The 14,795-nt window shown below is 40.1% G+C and overlaps 2 protein-coding genes across 3 annotated transcripts; one reads left to right on the forward strand and one right to left on the reverse strand.

Annotated features, from left to right (window-relative positions):
• Nucleotides 1–606: 606 nt before the first annotated feature.
• On the forward strand, nt 607–4,927 carry LOC139479845 (cytochrome c oxidase subunit 5A, mitochondrial-like). Its single transcript, XM_071262745.1, has 5 exons — nt 607–754; nt 2,088–2,218; nt 3,164–3,268; nt 4,174–4,328; nt 4,775–4,927. Exons 1-4 carry the CDS (start codon nt 679–681, stop codon nt 4,318–4,320), a joined length of 459 nt encoding a protein of 152 aa, XP_071118846.1. The 5' UTR covers nt 607–678; the 3' UTR covers nt 4,321–4,328; nt 4,775–4,927.
• A 3,874-nt stretch (nt 4,928–8,801) lies between these two features.
• Nucleotides 8,802–13,905, reverse strand: LOC139465948 (ileal sodium/bile acid cotransporter-like). 2 transcript variants are annotated; one of them, XM_071247971.1, is made up of 5 exons: nt 13,816–13,905; nt 12,427–12,560; nt 11,571–11,841; nt 10,818–11,022; nt 8,802–9,901 (listed from the first exon to the last, which is right to left on the reverse strand). In XM_071247971.1, the coding sequence occupies exons 2-5, from the start codon at nt 12,521–12,523 to the stop codon at nt 9,455–9,457; spliced, it is 1,020 nt and encodes a 339-aa protein (XP_071104072.1). In that variant the 5' UTR covers nt 12,524–12,560; nt 13,816–13,905; the 3' UTR covers nt 8,802–9,454. The 2 variants fall into 2 exon arrangements, with proteins under 2 accessions (XP_071104072.1, XP_071104064.1); XM_071247963.1 differs by lacking the exon at nt 13,816–13,905 and having other exon boundaries at nt 12,427–12,642.
• Nucleotides 13,906–14,795: the final 890 nt, after the last annotated feature.

Raw genomic sequence — 14,795 nt, forward strand, 5'->3', positions numbered from 1 at the left:
CTAGAGAAGTCATGTATTGTTGGTTTTAGAAATGATAGATACCTAAGAAATACAGAAAAATGGACTTATGATGGTAAACATATGAAACGTATCCCACTATAAATATCTAGGTATTGTCTTAACATTTGATCAAAAACGTGTGGAACATTATCATAACAAGCTAGAAAAGCGTCGTTTCCTATTCTCACATTATTGATGGATTATCCAAATATTTCTCTAAAGGTAACGTCTACAACATTTGCCAATAAAATTACTTCCATATTGTTTCGGAAATATGAGGTTACACCTCTCGTGCAAATATTGAACAGATTCAGAGTTTTTACTTTAAATCATATATGTGTTTATAAAAAGATATACCCCAAACAGAGACCATATGGTCTCTGATTCCAAAGTATTGTATTGTCTTAATCATTACACACCAATAATATGTAAATAGCTCTGAATGACTGCAGATGAGTTTATGGTATGATGCTAAGTCAATACTTAACCGGAATGTGCCATTTCGACTGGTGCCCTTATCAAACTCTGTATTACTCTTACAAATCAAAGCTAACAGATCAAAAGGTAGTTTTTAGGAAAATACAACACGTGAAACGGAAGCGGCGAAAGGCAGGTATTGTGGGGTTTCAGCCATTTCAGAGCAGAAGGACAAGGAGGTCATACTCACACAGACCAAACATGTTCCGTGCCGTACAGAGAGCGAGTCGATCATTGCACTGTGTTGCTGTCCAGACTCTGAGGAGGCCGGCAATCGGTATGAAATTCGTACGGTGTAATTTGTTTCACCATTTGGCTCTCAAAATTTACTTTGATCCGTGTACGTGACAGAAATTGTCAGAAAAGCATGTTCAATTTTGACTGATAGCGCTCATTTTCCAAACACGTTTTCGGCGTCGTTTCAGGTACGACGATTGACAGGGAACAATGTATACACCACTTCCATGCTACAATAAAATCGCCTTCTTGATACTGTTGATAAACACGTCTTTCCACAAACTAACAGTTTCTATATCCTGAGCATTCTAGAGTTACTCCCCTTGTCCTTGCCCTCATGTTTTCTCTTTGGTTCCTAACCTTTGTGGTCATTATCACCAGGTGTCGAGAACATTTTTCGTGATGCTACTATACTTTAATGCCCATATGCAATTAGTGGGCATAAAATATATTGTTTTGATTCCATCAGAATTCATAATCACTGGAGTCAATATAATTGTCAAGGTCATTAATTCAGACTGAACATATTTTGAAAGAAAGTTTTTAGGCAGAGTTGATCATACCATCAAGTGTTGATGATCAGTTATTGTATGGTATCACTACTCCACTACGGAGATACATAATCCCTGTTTATCATGTATATACTTGTCATGCTAAGCAGTAAGCTAATTGTCACTCAAATGATCATGATTATGAACAAGCTTGTTGTTGGATTGGCATAGCAATGTAACTATGGTAACACAGGGCCTATGGGACTTCAGCAGGGTTTTACCTTGACTTACTAAAATTGGGGTCCAGAGGACCCGCAATAATTAATTTTTATGGTCCTTGCGGACAATACAAGAGTCCGGTAAAGTAATGAAATGGTGAAATGTAGTGTTAATTACTTTAGAGCCTGGAATGAAACAATGTTCATATGGACAGTTGTCATGATTGAATGACAGAAGCCCTTAACTGCCCTTGATGTGCTTTCGGTACAATGAATATTATTGTGTCTTCCCTCGGGACACAGTATATTTTTTTGCGCATCCACACTCATCATTTGTGCATACTGGGCGCACATTTGTGTGTCACGTTAAACTCTGCTTCAGGCCAGGTTGGACTACTGACTAGGTCTCCAGTACTCTGTAGCACCCAGTGAGAACATACATGGTATACAACTATGGATAATACAAAATTACTGAATGAAGCGATTCATTGACCACAGCTTATCGTGACTCAGTCACTATTGTGTGATGAACTTTACATTGTTTCAGTTCAACATGTTCAAAGAGAGGTTCGCCATTGGTTTAGAAATATATTTAACCAATGGTTCCAAGTTTGATCTATTCCTTTGTCGTGCATGCCATTGATAAATGTATATCATAACTTAGCTTCAGTTGGTGTTCGCCACTCACATGGAGTACAGGAGAGTGATGAGGAGTTTGATGCACGGTATGAAGCCTACTTCAGCAGACCAGATATTGATGGCTGGGAAGTTCGCAAGGCCATGAATGATTTACAGGTATATATGAATAATTCTCCATGTTCCTACACAATTGGATACATATAATTATTGCTGATATTACTGACTGCGGCATTAAACAAGAAGCAAGCAAACCACTGATGTCCCGCACTGATAGGTTGCCATGTATGTGTGCTGGACAATTCTTTGAAATGTTCCCATCAATGACATGATCATCATGGTTATGCCCAGATAAAATGCCTGGGTTCTCTGTCCCCCTTATGCTTACTAAATAATTAGAAATATTTGCAATAGAATCATCTAATCGCTTATGTACATAACACAAACATGTTAGGAAGCAGCTAGCTTTGAACACACAAATCACTCCGTCAGTGGAACATGGACAGTGATTTGATTATCATAATTACTAAGATATAAATCGCATCATAACCAATATCGAGAGATAGGTAAGACCATCATTTTCACTTTTCAGTATAAAGTTAGGAAAACAGCGCTTTTATTCTTTGAACATACAGATTGATGGTAGTGTTTAGGAAATTTATCTTGAAATTAGTTCCTTGATCATCATGATCATGTTGATTACAGCCTGTGTATTTGGTATTTGTATTAGCATTATGTATTGTATGGGATTAGCCATGTGGGATGTCGTTTTGCAACATGTCATGACGATCCATGCCAGTACCACGGTGACATTCTCTTAGCAGAACACTAGATGATATCATTTTATTGAATAGGGTGTGACAAACATGAAGGGATATTTCTTTTGCTCCATTTACAGCGTTTGAACTAAGCTGAAAAGCTTTACTAACCTGGTTAAGATAAAATGCACTTAAAATGTTAAAACTGGGGAAATTTATACTAGCCCGCAGGAATTTGTACTAGCCCGGGCTAGCAGGCTAGTGTTAATTTCTAACCCTGATTTATGATTGCAAGGCCTACTGGACAGGTTTGACAGGCAGTTACTAAATTTGTATTATATTTCAGGGTTACGACTTGATCCCTGAGCCGAGGATCATCATTGCTGCAATGAAAGCTTGTCGCAGAGTAAATGATTACGCCTTGGCTGTCAGGTATCTTGAGGCTATCCAGGTGAGACAAATATCCATTGTGTTCTCACATGGGAGTTCCTGAGTAGAATTTGTCCCAAGTAACATGGTGAAAGAGTTCTATAACATTGTTTGGATGATCAGTTAGTTGCCATAGGCCCCTTGAACTTTTGAAGTATTCCACAGGAACATCCCAACTTTGATTTGTTCCTGAAACACCCATGTCGCATAATAGCGACCCATTTGTAATGTTCAAATCGCAGTCAGCAGTCTCAAATTATTTTTTTCCTGGGGTGTCACCATGTTTGCTAGATATTTTACAATTGTCAGAAATAATAACGATTATCTTGTTATAACTCCAAGTCCGGTTCCTGTCAAATGGCACAAAGGAATTCTGTCTCTTCGTCCTTCTGAGGACAATTTGTTTTAACTTGGTCAACACTTTTTATACCTATAGGAGAGGTGCATTGCAAAGTTTGATTTCAGTATTTGGATTTTCTATTCAGCTTTAGTTTACATTTTGTTATTTCTTTTTTTAATTAAACGTTTGACCTATAACTTGAAAACTACTTCATGGATTCTTTTCAATTAAGGGAACTGTGTCCATACTAATAGAAGAGCAAAGCTGTGCAAAGCCTGATTTTGATATGTGTATTATCTGAAAATATAATGTGTTTAATGTTAACTTATTTTATTTATTATTATTATTATTTTACTTCAACATTTGTGTGACCTATGACTGAAAAATACTTCATGGATTCTTTTCCCATTGGGGGGTACAGTTTCTATACGAATACAAGGTGAGCCCAGCTCACTTTTTGTCTTGTCTCTTTTACATTTCTATCCTTGCACAGTGTTGGTGTGTATTATGATTATGAATTGACAACAAACCATTTTTCAGCTGTCATTTCTGATTGTAACAGTACAACTACAAACCTTTTTTTACAGGACAAATGTGGCAACAAAGTGAAGGAAATCTGGCCCTACATCTCCCAACAGATCGACCCCACCCTCAAGGATCTTGGTATCCTCACACCTGAAGAAATGGGCTATAACAAACCAGAACTAGCTCTGAAGGATGTATACGATATGTAGATATTTAGGTCAGTGGACATGTTCTGAAACATGTAATAGCTGATAGACTTTTTTGACTTTTCATGTCATCAGACATCCTTTTTGTGTCAATTTTCCCCTCATTGGTACAGTGTGCGAAGCCATTTATATATATCCCCACCTGTGAAGATCCCGGTTAGAACTGATCTTCAGCAGCCCATGCGTGTCAGAAGAAACCTATGATTGTGGGTTGAGATCCTGGTTCGCCCTGATTATGTTTCTGGGTTTGTTAGCACCATACCACATGATAACAGGTTTTGAAAGTTATTACTATCTATGACTTGTGACACTTTTGGCTTTCCGCCTACATTAGCAAACATGCTATGATGTAAATGAGATACAATTCAAGCTGCATAGAACGGATCTCTTGCTCCATTGCATTGCTGTGCTTATCTTGTGTAATGTCGTCGTACATGGGTCTTTTGTTTTGTTGCAGGGTGAAAGTATGATCCTGGTCTCTTTGTTATGTTGAACAGAACTTGAAGAAATTCCACTGCAAGGATACTAACCATCAACGGACATGATGGTGACTGTTTTGTGTGAATGTATGCTATTTAAAAAAATGAATAAAATCATATATTAGCCATAATTTTGTCATATCTTGTTTATTCAGCTACAATATGTGGAGATAATTTGAGGTTTTGCTCAGAGGTGTTGTGACGTCTCAGGTTTTAAAACCCTAGTAAATTTGTTTTCACACTTATTCAAGACAGTTCTAGGGTGTGTGACAACATGAAAATATATAACAGATTACCAACCACAGCAATACATTACAGAATTATGAAAAAAACTTGTGAAAAACTGTTTTGAAATTAAGATTAATCAGAACAAAACCTGTTTTAGACCTAAAATCATGTGTCAAAGTCATACCATAAACAAGTATACATAGTAACTCAATAACTATCTGTTGTTCTGCTGTATGTCCATGAAACTGGAATCATGTGTCTTTCAGGACAAATAGGACCACCTATGTTGTCAAGGTTTGTTTGTTGTTTACCGCCGCACTAGGCAATATTCCAGCTATATCAGCGGTCTGTAAGTAATTGAGTAACATCATGCGCATCGATTTACGCAATTTAGATATGATGACATGGATAAACCAACTTTGCAGTCTGACCACCCAATCCAATTAGTCACCTCTAACAAAAAGCTTTGGTTGCTGAAGACCTATTTTCTACCCTGGTCTAGAGGATAGAACATCTGCGTGAAGGTCAGGGGTTCAACCTCCAGATTGGGCTAGCACTAAAAAAAGGGACATATGCATGCACACACAGACTTGTTTTACCTTAAGTCATTGAGGACAGTTATGGAGAGATACAAATGTTTCTTGAATGTTTTTTTCTATAGAAAGTATTGGTCTTTATAATGTTAAACCATATAATAGTCTTCACGTTTAGTGGGAGGAACAATACAATGAACAGTAGGTCAATATAGCTTCAGCCAACACAAGTTTGACAAGTCTGTGTGTTGCCTTGAAATATTTGCACTGGCACAAGCATGATTGACATGGCCTTGGTAAAAGTTATCTATAAAACAATAATCCTTTCCTCCCAGCTCCGGGGGCGGTCGGGTAGCCTAGTGGTTAAAGCGTTCGCTCGTCACGCCGAAGACCCGGGTTCGATTCTCGACATGGGTACAATGTGTGAAGCCCATTTCTGGTGTCCCCCGCTGTGATATTGCTGGAATATTGCTAAAAGCGGCGTAAAACCATACTCACTCACTCCTCCCAGCTCCAGCTCAAACTCAAGCTGGCATGCCATGATATAACTGGAGGTGTAGCCACCACTAGTCATATCCAACTAGTTCACAGCTCACTTTGGACTTTCCCTCAGTGTAAAATAAGTAGATTTTGGGAGGAAACCAGTGACTCTGTTTTCACTTGTATCAGACAAGTGACCAAGTCATTCGTCTGATCCTGACTAAAATACTGTTCAAAGGAGCGACGGACCAAACTCACTATAACCATGATAACAACAGTCATATTCCCCTAATTTCATATCATTACATACCTTACTATACATGTGATACCTGATGGTTTTCTGTAGATGGATGAACGTTTTGGTCTTTAGGTTCTAGTTTAACTTGTCAGGCACGGGTTGCCGATTGTCCAATGTACTGCAATTTACCTGTCCAGCATTTGTTTTGTCATGTATCTGATGATCAGGGTTTCATCCCTAAAATTTTATCCTTAGTTTTTCTGCACCACACCTGTGCTCGGCTTCACTACTTTGGCCATGTAAGACCAGCCACAATATGTTGTGATATTTCAGAATTATTTTTGGAAATGGCAGTAGCTCACACACTTACAGCTTAACCAAGACTTTTTGAGAATGTAAATTATATAAGACCAAAAGATAAGTGAGTACAACAAACACTGCTTACCTGAAGCTAAATAACAGAAAACTGTTCAATACTCCGTCAGACCACCTCCTTTCCCAATACATGCTTCAATGCGGCGAGGCATAGTGCCCCTCAAGGAAGTTAGATCACGAGAAAGACTGTCCCAATATCTCACCACCTCTGCTTTTATATAAGACATTTCATTTTTATCCCCCCCCCCCCCCCCCCCCCCCCCCCGGCATATAATGCAGGCGATGAGCCAGTCTGTCTGTCCGTCCGTCTGCCCGTCCGTAATCATTTCCTTTTCCGGGGCAGAATTCCAAAACCATTCAGTGTATTTGATCGAAACTTGGCAAATCTATCAGGCACATACTGAAGTGGTGCCTTTCGATATTTTGGGATTTTTTTCAAATTTTTATTTTTATTTTTTTTTATGGAAATAAGTTGGACATAGACTCAATTAGGGATTGGGTTCGTTTCCGGGGCAGAATTCGAAAACCATTTAGTGTATTTGATCGAAACTTGGCAAAGCTATCAGGCACATACTGAAGTGGTGCCTTTTGATATTTTGGGATTTTTCTAATTTTTATTTTTTTAAATTTTTTTATGGAATGAAGTTGGACCTGGACTCCATTGGGAAACGGATTCGTTTCCGTCCCAGAATTCGAAAACCATTCAGTGGGTAAACAATGTATGCTTCTTAAAGAACATTCAACTGTTGACTCATTACATACATAATTGCACATTTACTAGTGGTTACTTTACAGACAACTGCCGGGGGGATATGTCATCTTTCTGATGACTCTTGTTGTTTTTTAGAATTTTTTATTGATATTGTCCTTCATGATTCCACAAGTATATTCAATTTGGTTCAGGTCCAGACTCAAGTCCCAAGAGTGGAACATTTTGCTAGTTAAGACATTCCTGAGATACTTGGATCCATGTGTTGGATCATTGTCTTGCCGGGATTCCTATCCGTCACCAAACAAAGCATGTGCTGTTGGAAGGAGATGTCCCAGTTGAATATCAGTGTACACAGCACTAGTCGTGTGACCTTTAAATACACATTATGGTGTGGCAGCAACACAGACACCCAATCCCAAACATGGAATGTTGGCATGTACATCGAACGCTGGTAAATTGGTTTGTCTGTACCTTTGGTCCACATTTCTATGCAGTTTGGATATAGCCACGCTGAACTTTCATCTGAGAACATAACATTGTCCCAATTGAAATTTCTATGCTCCAAATTCCAGTTCAAACTTCGTCCCAGCTGTTCAGGTTTTAGGAGGGGTGATGGATTTCCTCGTCAATTATGCCAAACTATTGCATGCAAATGTACATGCGTCTGTTTTTCGACGCCAATATACCAAGTCGCCTTCTGTCACCAACCGTCAATTTCTTTTGCCTACATGCTCCCTTTTTGTGCTACCCCTGTTTATGAATATTGCTTTGAGAATAATGTGATTTGTGGGATACAGTATTTCCTAATTTGGCTTTGACAGCCATACTGAATAAAACAACTTTGAAACACTAAGCAACAATGTTTTTATTGTTTACATATTTAATTGACCCATGCATAATCAACAATCAGAAAGTAAAACGAATTTTTATATTCAGTTTTAATTGTCCAACAACACCATTTTGATTAAATTAGAATTACTACAAAATCATACAAATTTTAAGGAATTGCCTATGTTTAACTTTCAAATAATAATATACGAAATGCAGTCTCCAATCACTGGTCATTGTAAACCTCTTATAAATGTAAACCTCTTATAAAGAGGTTAGCCTGCCCAAAAGTTCATAATTTTTCTTTATTAAGTGTAAAAATACCAAACATTGTGCAATTATATGTGTTAGCACTTATGTGTTTAGGAAACAGATAACCAAACGGCTTCTTGACGAGGCAGAGTGTAACAATTTACTGAATGCTCAGTGCATAGTTATACACCGTGCTCATCAGCAGATCATATACTGGTAAGGGGCGGTCGGGTAGCCTAGTCGTTCGCTCGTCACGCCGAAGACCCGGGTTCGATTCCCGACATGGGTACAATGTGTGAAGCCCATTTGTTGTCCCCCGCCGTGATATTGCTGGAATATTGCTAAAAGCGGCGTAAAACCATACTCACTCGCTCACTCATATACTGGTAAAAAGTGTCTATGCTTGTCGTAAGAGGCATTAACGGGAACGGGTGGTCAGGCTCGCTGACTTGGTTAATGCATGTCATCAATCCCAATTGTGTTGGTCGATGGTCATGGTATTAATCACTGGATTGTCTGGTCGAGACTCGATTATTTACAGACCGCCGTCATATAGCTGGAATATTGCTGAGTGCGGCGTTAAACAGCAAACCAATCAAATCATATATTGGAACAGAGTGGTACTGGTATTAATAAGCATAGGGTAATACTAAAAACAGTATGAACACGTACCGCATAATATTACTTTCTGCTTGTAGATCTATGTCCACAGTTGTATCATTTAACTCAAATCTACAAAATATGTTTTATTTGAGCTGCTATTCATTTCCTTTTATAAAGGCAATGTTGATCAATATGTGGGACTTTTGTATGTATCGTTTCTTTTATCATATCGCAATCTTAATATATGATATATATGTATCCTGTCTTAACAAAGTGTATTTTCAGCCCTATCGAAAACTGTATGAAATTGATCTTACCTAAATGCACTAGTCGCTACTGAAATAATGTAGAGAGCAGTTTTGTTGTATCAAACAAAATGGATGTTGAGCCAATATTTACATCTCAAATGTTAACAAGACTGTTTTAAGTCATCTGGCTGGTGTCTAATGCTGTCTGTGGACACAGGGGTAAACTCCTCCTGCTTTGACACAATGCTGTGTATGAGGACGCCAGCCCTATATATTGAAGTCACGATTACTGAGTCCACTAGAATAAACACACCAAATAACAGAGGATACAAGGACAATTCACCCATTTCTGACTTGTTGAATGTCAAGGTCAGTAGGGTCATGCAAAACGGGAAATTTTGTATTCCAGTCTCCATGGCAACAGTTCTACAGCGATGATGTGGCATCCTGAAGATGAAGGCGGTGACGTACCCGAACCCAAAACTGATGAATGGTAGGATGACAACTGCAAAGTATATCCTCCAGGAGGAGTTGTACATGAAAGGGTAGAGCAGGCTGATGAGTGTCATGGCCGCTACAACTGACACTGCCCCAGCTGCGCTGCCTATCTGCAAAACATAAAATACTTTGAAGATTAACAAATTAATATGTACCTCTCTCAAAATTAACAGTTACAATTATTTCTCAATTAGGTACTTCAAGGTAATGAGATGGTAATCAGTTAAAAATAAATTTATTCATAATTGATCAGTTATTCCGCATGTCAGGGAAATACAAGGATTTATTGTAACCCACACCTCATCCGAAGTTGACTATAGAAATGGTTCATTTTTTATCACAATGCTGCCTCTGTTCCAAAAAAATGAGTTCATGCCACCAGGGATGACCAACCGTATCAACTCAACTGCTCACATTAACGAGTGCCATGTGCCAGGTCCGTGTATTTGCTGATTGATAGATTTTGTAGACATAAAGCAGCACTGACACCATCTTCCCGAGGCAAGGGAGTTAACTGACTTTAAAAGTCCATTTTCCACCCTTGCCGAACCAGGTTGGAATTCCTTGGCTCGACCGTAGCGCCACCAGTGGTTACTACGAGTTATGTCCCTTCTAAGCCTCTCATATGGACCAATCAGATTCCACCTCTCGTATCACTTGCATTTGCTTCAAATGGCGGCGCCCAGTCAAAACGATCTGATCGACAATCAAGATCTATATTGGGATAAAACGGGTCTCACAAAGCGAAGTGCATCAAATCACGTGAGTACCTTGATTAAAAACATGAAAAGACTTGAAAAGAATCTGTTGACAACGAGTATGCTTTGCAAATCCTGCAACCGACAGAAATCTGCACGACATTTTACGAACCGGATTTCGATTTCGTTGATTGGACTATGCATAGACTCGTTAGTCCAGCCAAATTCTAACTCCATAATACCAGCCTAGTTCGGCAAGGCTGGAAACTGGACTTTTATAGTCAGTTAACTCTCTTGCCTCGGGAAGATGCACTGACACTGTACTCACCTTTATCATGTACACGGCAACCTTTGGTCTCCAGTGACGCACTGCCATACCTATGACTGCCGGTATCAGCATCATGGCAAACGCCTGTGCTAGATTGCCATAAGGGATAACTGCTTTCTTGTCTGTCCAAGAACGGCTATAGATAAGAAGATTGAGGGGCAGAAATCCGGATGACAAAACCGTGTTCACTGTGGTCATTGTCAGGCTGTAACAATATGGAAAATAAGGTGAAATTTACACACGTTTAGAAATACCTTCATACCTTATATCGGCCAAAATGAGTGATTGCTGGCACATTAAACAATAATTAATAATTATTACCGTCTGGTACACCGAAACGAGAGATACTTATTGGCCTTTTGTGTATTTCTATGGTTCAAATATGATTTTAATCACCAAGTTCTACCAGTGAGTGAGCTTGATTTTACACCGTTCTTAGCAATATTGCAGATATATCCTCCATACCAGAGTTCATATTAAAAAACAACTTATTCTACCAATTGGCATTCGTATGCAAGCACATATCAAAGATGCCAATTTAAACCTTTCTGCGATTGCCAAATATGAAGTATCCGCCATGCCTCCATGGCAATCCATACAACCAGATGTCAGTGAAGTTTTGAAGAAACCAAAGAGGATTGAAGCGAATCAATATTATATATTGCTGAAAAGTGCGTAAAACTACCCTCCCATTCACACACTGTCCATCCAACCCTATAGATTTAGTACCCTCTAGTTCCGACTCCCACTGACCTGAGGGGCACGTCTCCATCCACCCACAAAGTGAACATGTTAGAGGTGGATCCACCCGGGCAACAGCTCATGATCAGCATCCCTATCGCCTGCCGTGGAGGCAGCTGCAGAGCATGGCCCAGACCGAACGCCGTCAGAGGCAGCACGATGAATTGTGACGCCGCCCCGATGAGGATGCCGTATGGCCGTCTCAGATGAGCCCATAATTCTTTGAGCTGGATGCAGGCTCCGACGCCCAACATTATGATGATAAGGCTTGTCGTCAGTACCACTAGATTGATGTGTATGAAATATATCATTGTATATATTAAACTGGCACACATGGTAAATGTACCCTCACCCACCCCTTTTAACAGTAGCATTAAGGAGGAATCCCGCATAATTTTGCCAAAACATGAATAATGATCATATTATTGTACAATCTGTTTTGAATGCAATCCTAGTATCTCAGTGGTACGAGAAATGGCTCACCTGTTGAATCTGTAGAAAACATAGATGGTAGGTTATTCATAATTTCCTTAAAATCAAGTCCTTTTACTCTGATTGAACACATATATTAAGCCCTGATATCCGATGAATTCTAAATACAAGAACCCACGCATACTCTAGTTAGATTGGGTGGTAAACATTCGCCTAGGGTTCAGCCGACGCGACCATTTATGGAGGTGTGGTCAAATCTTGACGCAGATGGGTTTGGCATTGATCAGAGTGAATGATCTCATTTCAATGAGACTTAGTACTCCATGACATGTCATGTCGTGTTTATGACGTTTAAGCCTTGGTAATGAGTAAAACATATAACTTTAAGTTAAGGAGGAGCATGTATGTGTCAAAGCAGTGTCCATATTTCCCATACCTGTTGTCGCCACTTTCAGCGGACTGGTCTCCCCAGTGGAAGTCACGTTCACCATGTCAGTCGTATTCCATGGCTCTCTACTGCCGTCATTCGTCATCCTGATAATTCTGTTCACACCTTCACAAGGACATCCACTGAAACCAGGCACTAGACTGACACACAGGTATCCATAGTTCATTTGACACTTGTCCTGAACATGTCTAAATAAGAGTGAACATTTACCTAATTCTCACGCACAACGCTACTACTGAGTGAAGTGACCAGTATGATCCACACAACAAAGATCCTGTCAGTGTCATTCAAGATAAGCAGGGTCCACATATATCGCTCCGGCTATGTTGGTGCTAGAGTCTAGATAATACTCACTCTGCCCTTGCAGGTGTCAATTATCCCACGTATGTTTCTCCGTTGACACGTTGGTCAGTCTGTTCAGTCTGCAGGTTTTACAATTTGTTTCATAATTATCAAAGTACTGTGCATTTATTCCCATGTTGTAGTGAGTGAGTATGGTTTAACGCCGCTTTTAGCAATATTCCAGCAATATCACGGCGGGGGACAACAGAAATGGGCTTCACACATTGTACCCATGTCGGGAATCGAACCCGGGTCTCCGGCGTGGCCTGCCAACGCTCTAACCACTAGGCTACCCGACCGCCGCCCCCCATGTTGTAAGTGTCCAATTGGCCAGTCATACTCTCGGTTCAGTTATTTACTCGTTGCAGGTATCATTGTTGACCAATGTTTACAGTTTACAGTAATATGATTGAAACATAAAAACTCCAATAAAATTGCATTTATCTCAACAAAAGAAAGGTGTGAGTGAGTTGGGTTTAACGCCGCTTTTAACAGTATTCCAGTTATATCACGGCGTGTCAGCTTAATGTGGGAGGAAAGCCCGAAGAGATGCAGGTCTCAGACGTTTACCACTTCGGTGAAACCCACAAGCACGGGTATGGTGCTGACAAACCTAGAAACATAATCGGGGCGAACCGGGATTCGAACCCACAATCATAGGTTCCTGGCGTGTCCAAGGGACGCAACTCTGCACAGTGAATCGCGGCGCCTTAGACGACTGGGCCACCCGTGCCCCCCCACAAAAGAAAGGAAAGAATATATGGACAGGATATGTCGTCAGACAAGGTAGAGACAATGTGAGCGTGAAACCGAAACTGTTCCCACCAATGGTTTAAAGCACTGATACAGTCTTTCGGGACTTACACCTAGTTCGATATACGCGCATTGGTTACATTTTACACATATTATCGATTAATATATTGCATTTAAACTGTTTCTTACACTCATTCATATATGAATAGAATTTGTAGAAATTGACGGCAATAAACAAAATTATTAAAGCGTTTTATAACGGTGAACTATTGACGTACAGACCTTGTTTCCTGTTAAATGGGGGACTCGGAAGTAGCAGAATATCCCTGTCAAGTCGTGGATAATGACCTGCAGCCTCTGTACCACAATAGGCATGTGAAGGATGGACTCGTCATTCGAGGTTTGACTGCCCTTTCCGCATCAAGGCATGGGAGACATAATTGCCCACTTATTGTGACATTTCTCCTGCTATTGATATTTACATTCTAGGTCGGTGTGAAATAACAACCAAGTGTGCAATGCCCCGTTGTCTATATATATCTGACCCACCAGTTTGATGCAGTGGAAGAATGTTATTCATGAGTGAGTGAGTGAGTTGGGTTTAACGCCACCTTTAACATTTTTCCAGTTATATCACGGCTTAATGTGGGAGGAAGCCCGAAGTGATGCAGGTCTCAGACGTTTACCACTTTGGTGAAACCCACGAGCACGGGTATGGTGCTGACAAACCTAGAAATATAATTGGGGCGAACCGGGATTCGAACCCACAATCATAGGTTTCTGGCGTGCCCAAGGGACGCAACTCTGCACAGCGAATCGCGGCGCCGAAGACGACTGGGCCACCTATGCCCCCTGTTATTCATGACACCATATATGATTCCAAACATTTCCAAAAAGGTGATATGTCCGGTGGATGTTCCAGGCTGGAAGAGGCCCACGGGAACCTATGCTGGTCGTAAACGTATCGGGTGGTCAGGATCGGTTACTTGGCTGATTGCATGTCATAGTGACCCCAAGTTCATGATGTCAATCACTGGATCGCTGGACCAGACTCGATTATTTACCGACCGCCGTCATATAACTAGATTATTGCCAAGTAAAGTAGTTTGTGGTAGCTAAACACTGTTGCATATACATATACTTAATGATTATAATTTATTATTATACGCATACGATTGCGTTTTTCATTTCCTTTATGAGGAACTGTACCAAAATAAATCTTCTTTTCTTCCCCCTCTTGGAATAAGGATAAAAACTGCCAT

The sequence above is a fragment of the Haliotis cracherodii genome, unplaced genomic scaffold (genome assembly GCF_022045235.1).
Source record: "Haliotis cracherodii isolate W230 unplaced genomic scaffold, xgHalCrac1.p SCAF_1, whole genome shotgun sequence".
NCBI lineage: Eukaryota > Metazoa > Mollusca > Gastropoda > Lepetellida > Haliotidae > Haliotis > Haliotis cracherodii.

Bases quoted from the DNA above. Each gene is read 5' to 3' on its own strand.
- LOC139479845 (XM_071262745.1), top strand. From the start codon at position 679: ATGTTCCGTGCCGTACAGAGAGCGAGTCGATCATTGCACTGTGTTGCT. The intron at 755-2,087 runs GTATGAAATTCG...ATCATAACTTAG, and splicing joins TCTGAGGAGGCCGGCAATCG to CTTCAGTTGGTGTTCGCCAC. The intron at 2,219-3,163 runs GTATATATGAAT...ATTATATTTCAG, and splicing joins AGGCCATGAATGATTTACAG to GGTTACGACTTGATCCCTGA.
- LOC139465948 (XM_071247963.1), bottom strand. From the start codon at position 12,604: ATGAACTATGGATACCTGTGTGTCAGTCTAGTGCCTGGTTTCAGTGGA. The intron at 11,023-11,570 runs GTCAGTGGGAGT...ATATTGTTACAG, and splicing joins GATGGAGACGTGCCCCTCAG to CCTGACAATGACCACAGTGA. The intron at 9,902-10,817 runs GTGAGTACAGTG...TATGTTTTGCAG, and splicing joins TTGCCGTGTACATGATAAAG to ATAGGCAGCGCAGCTGGGGC.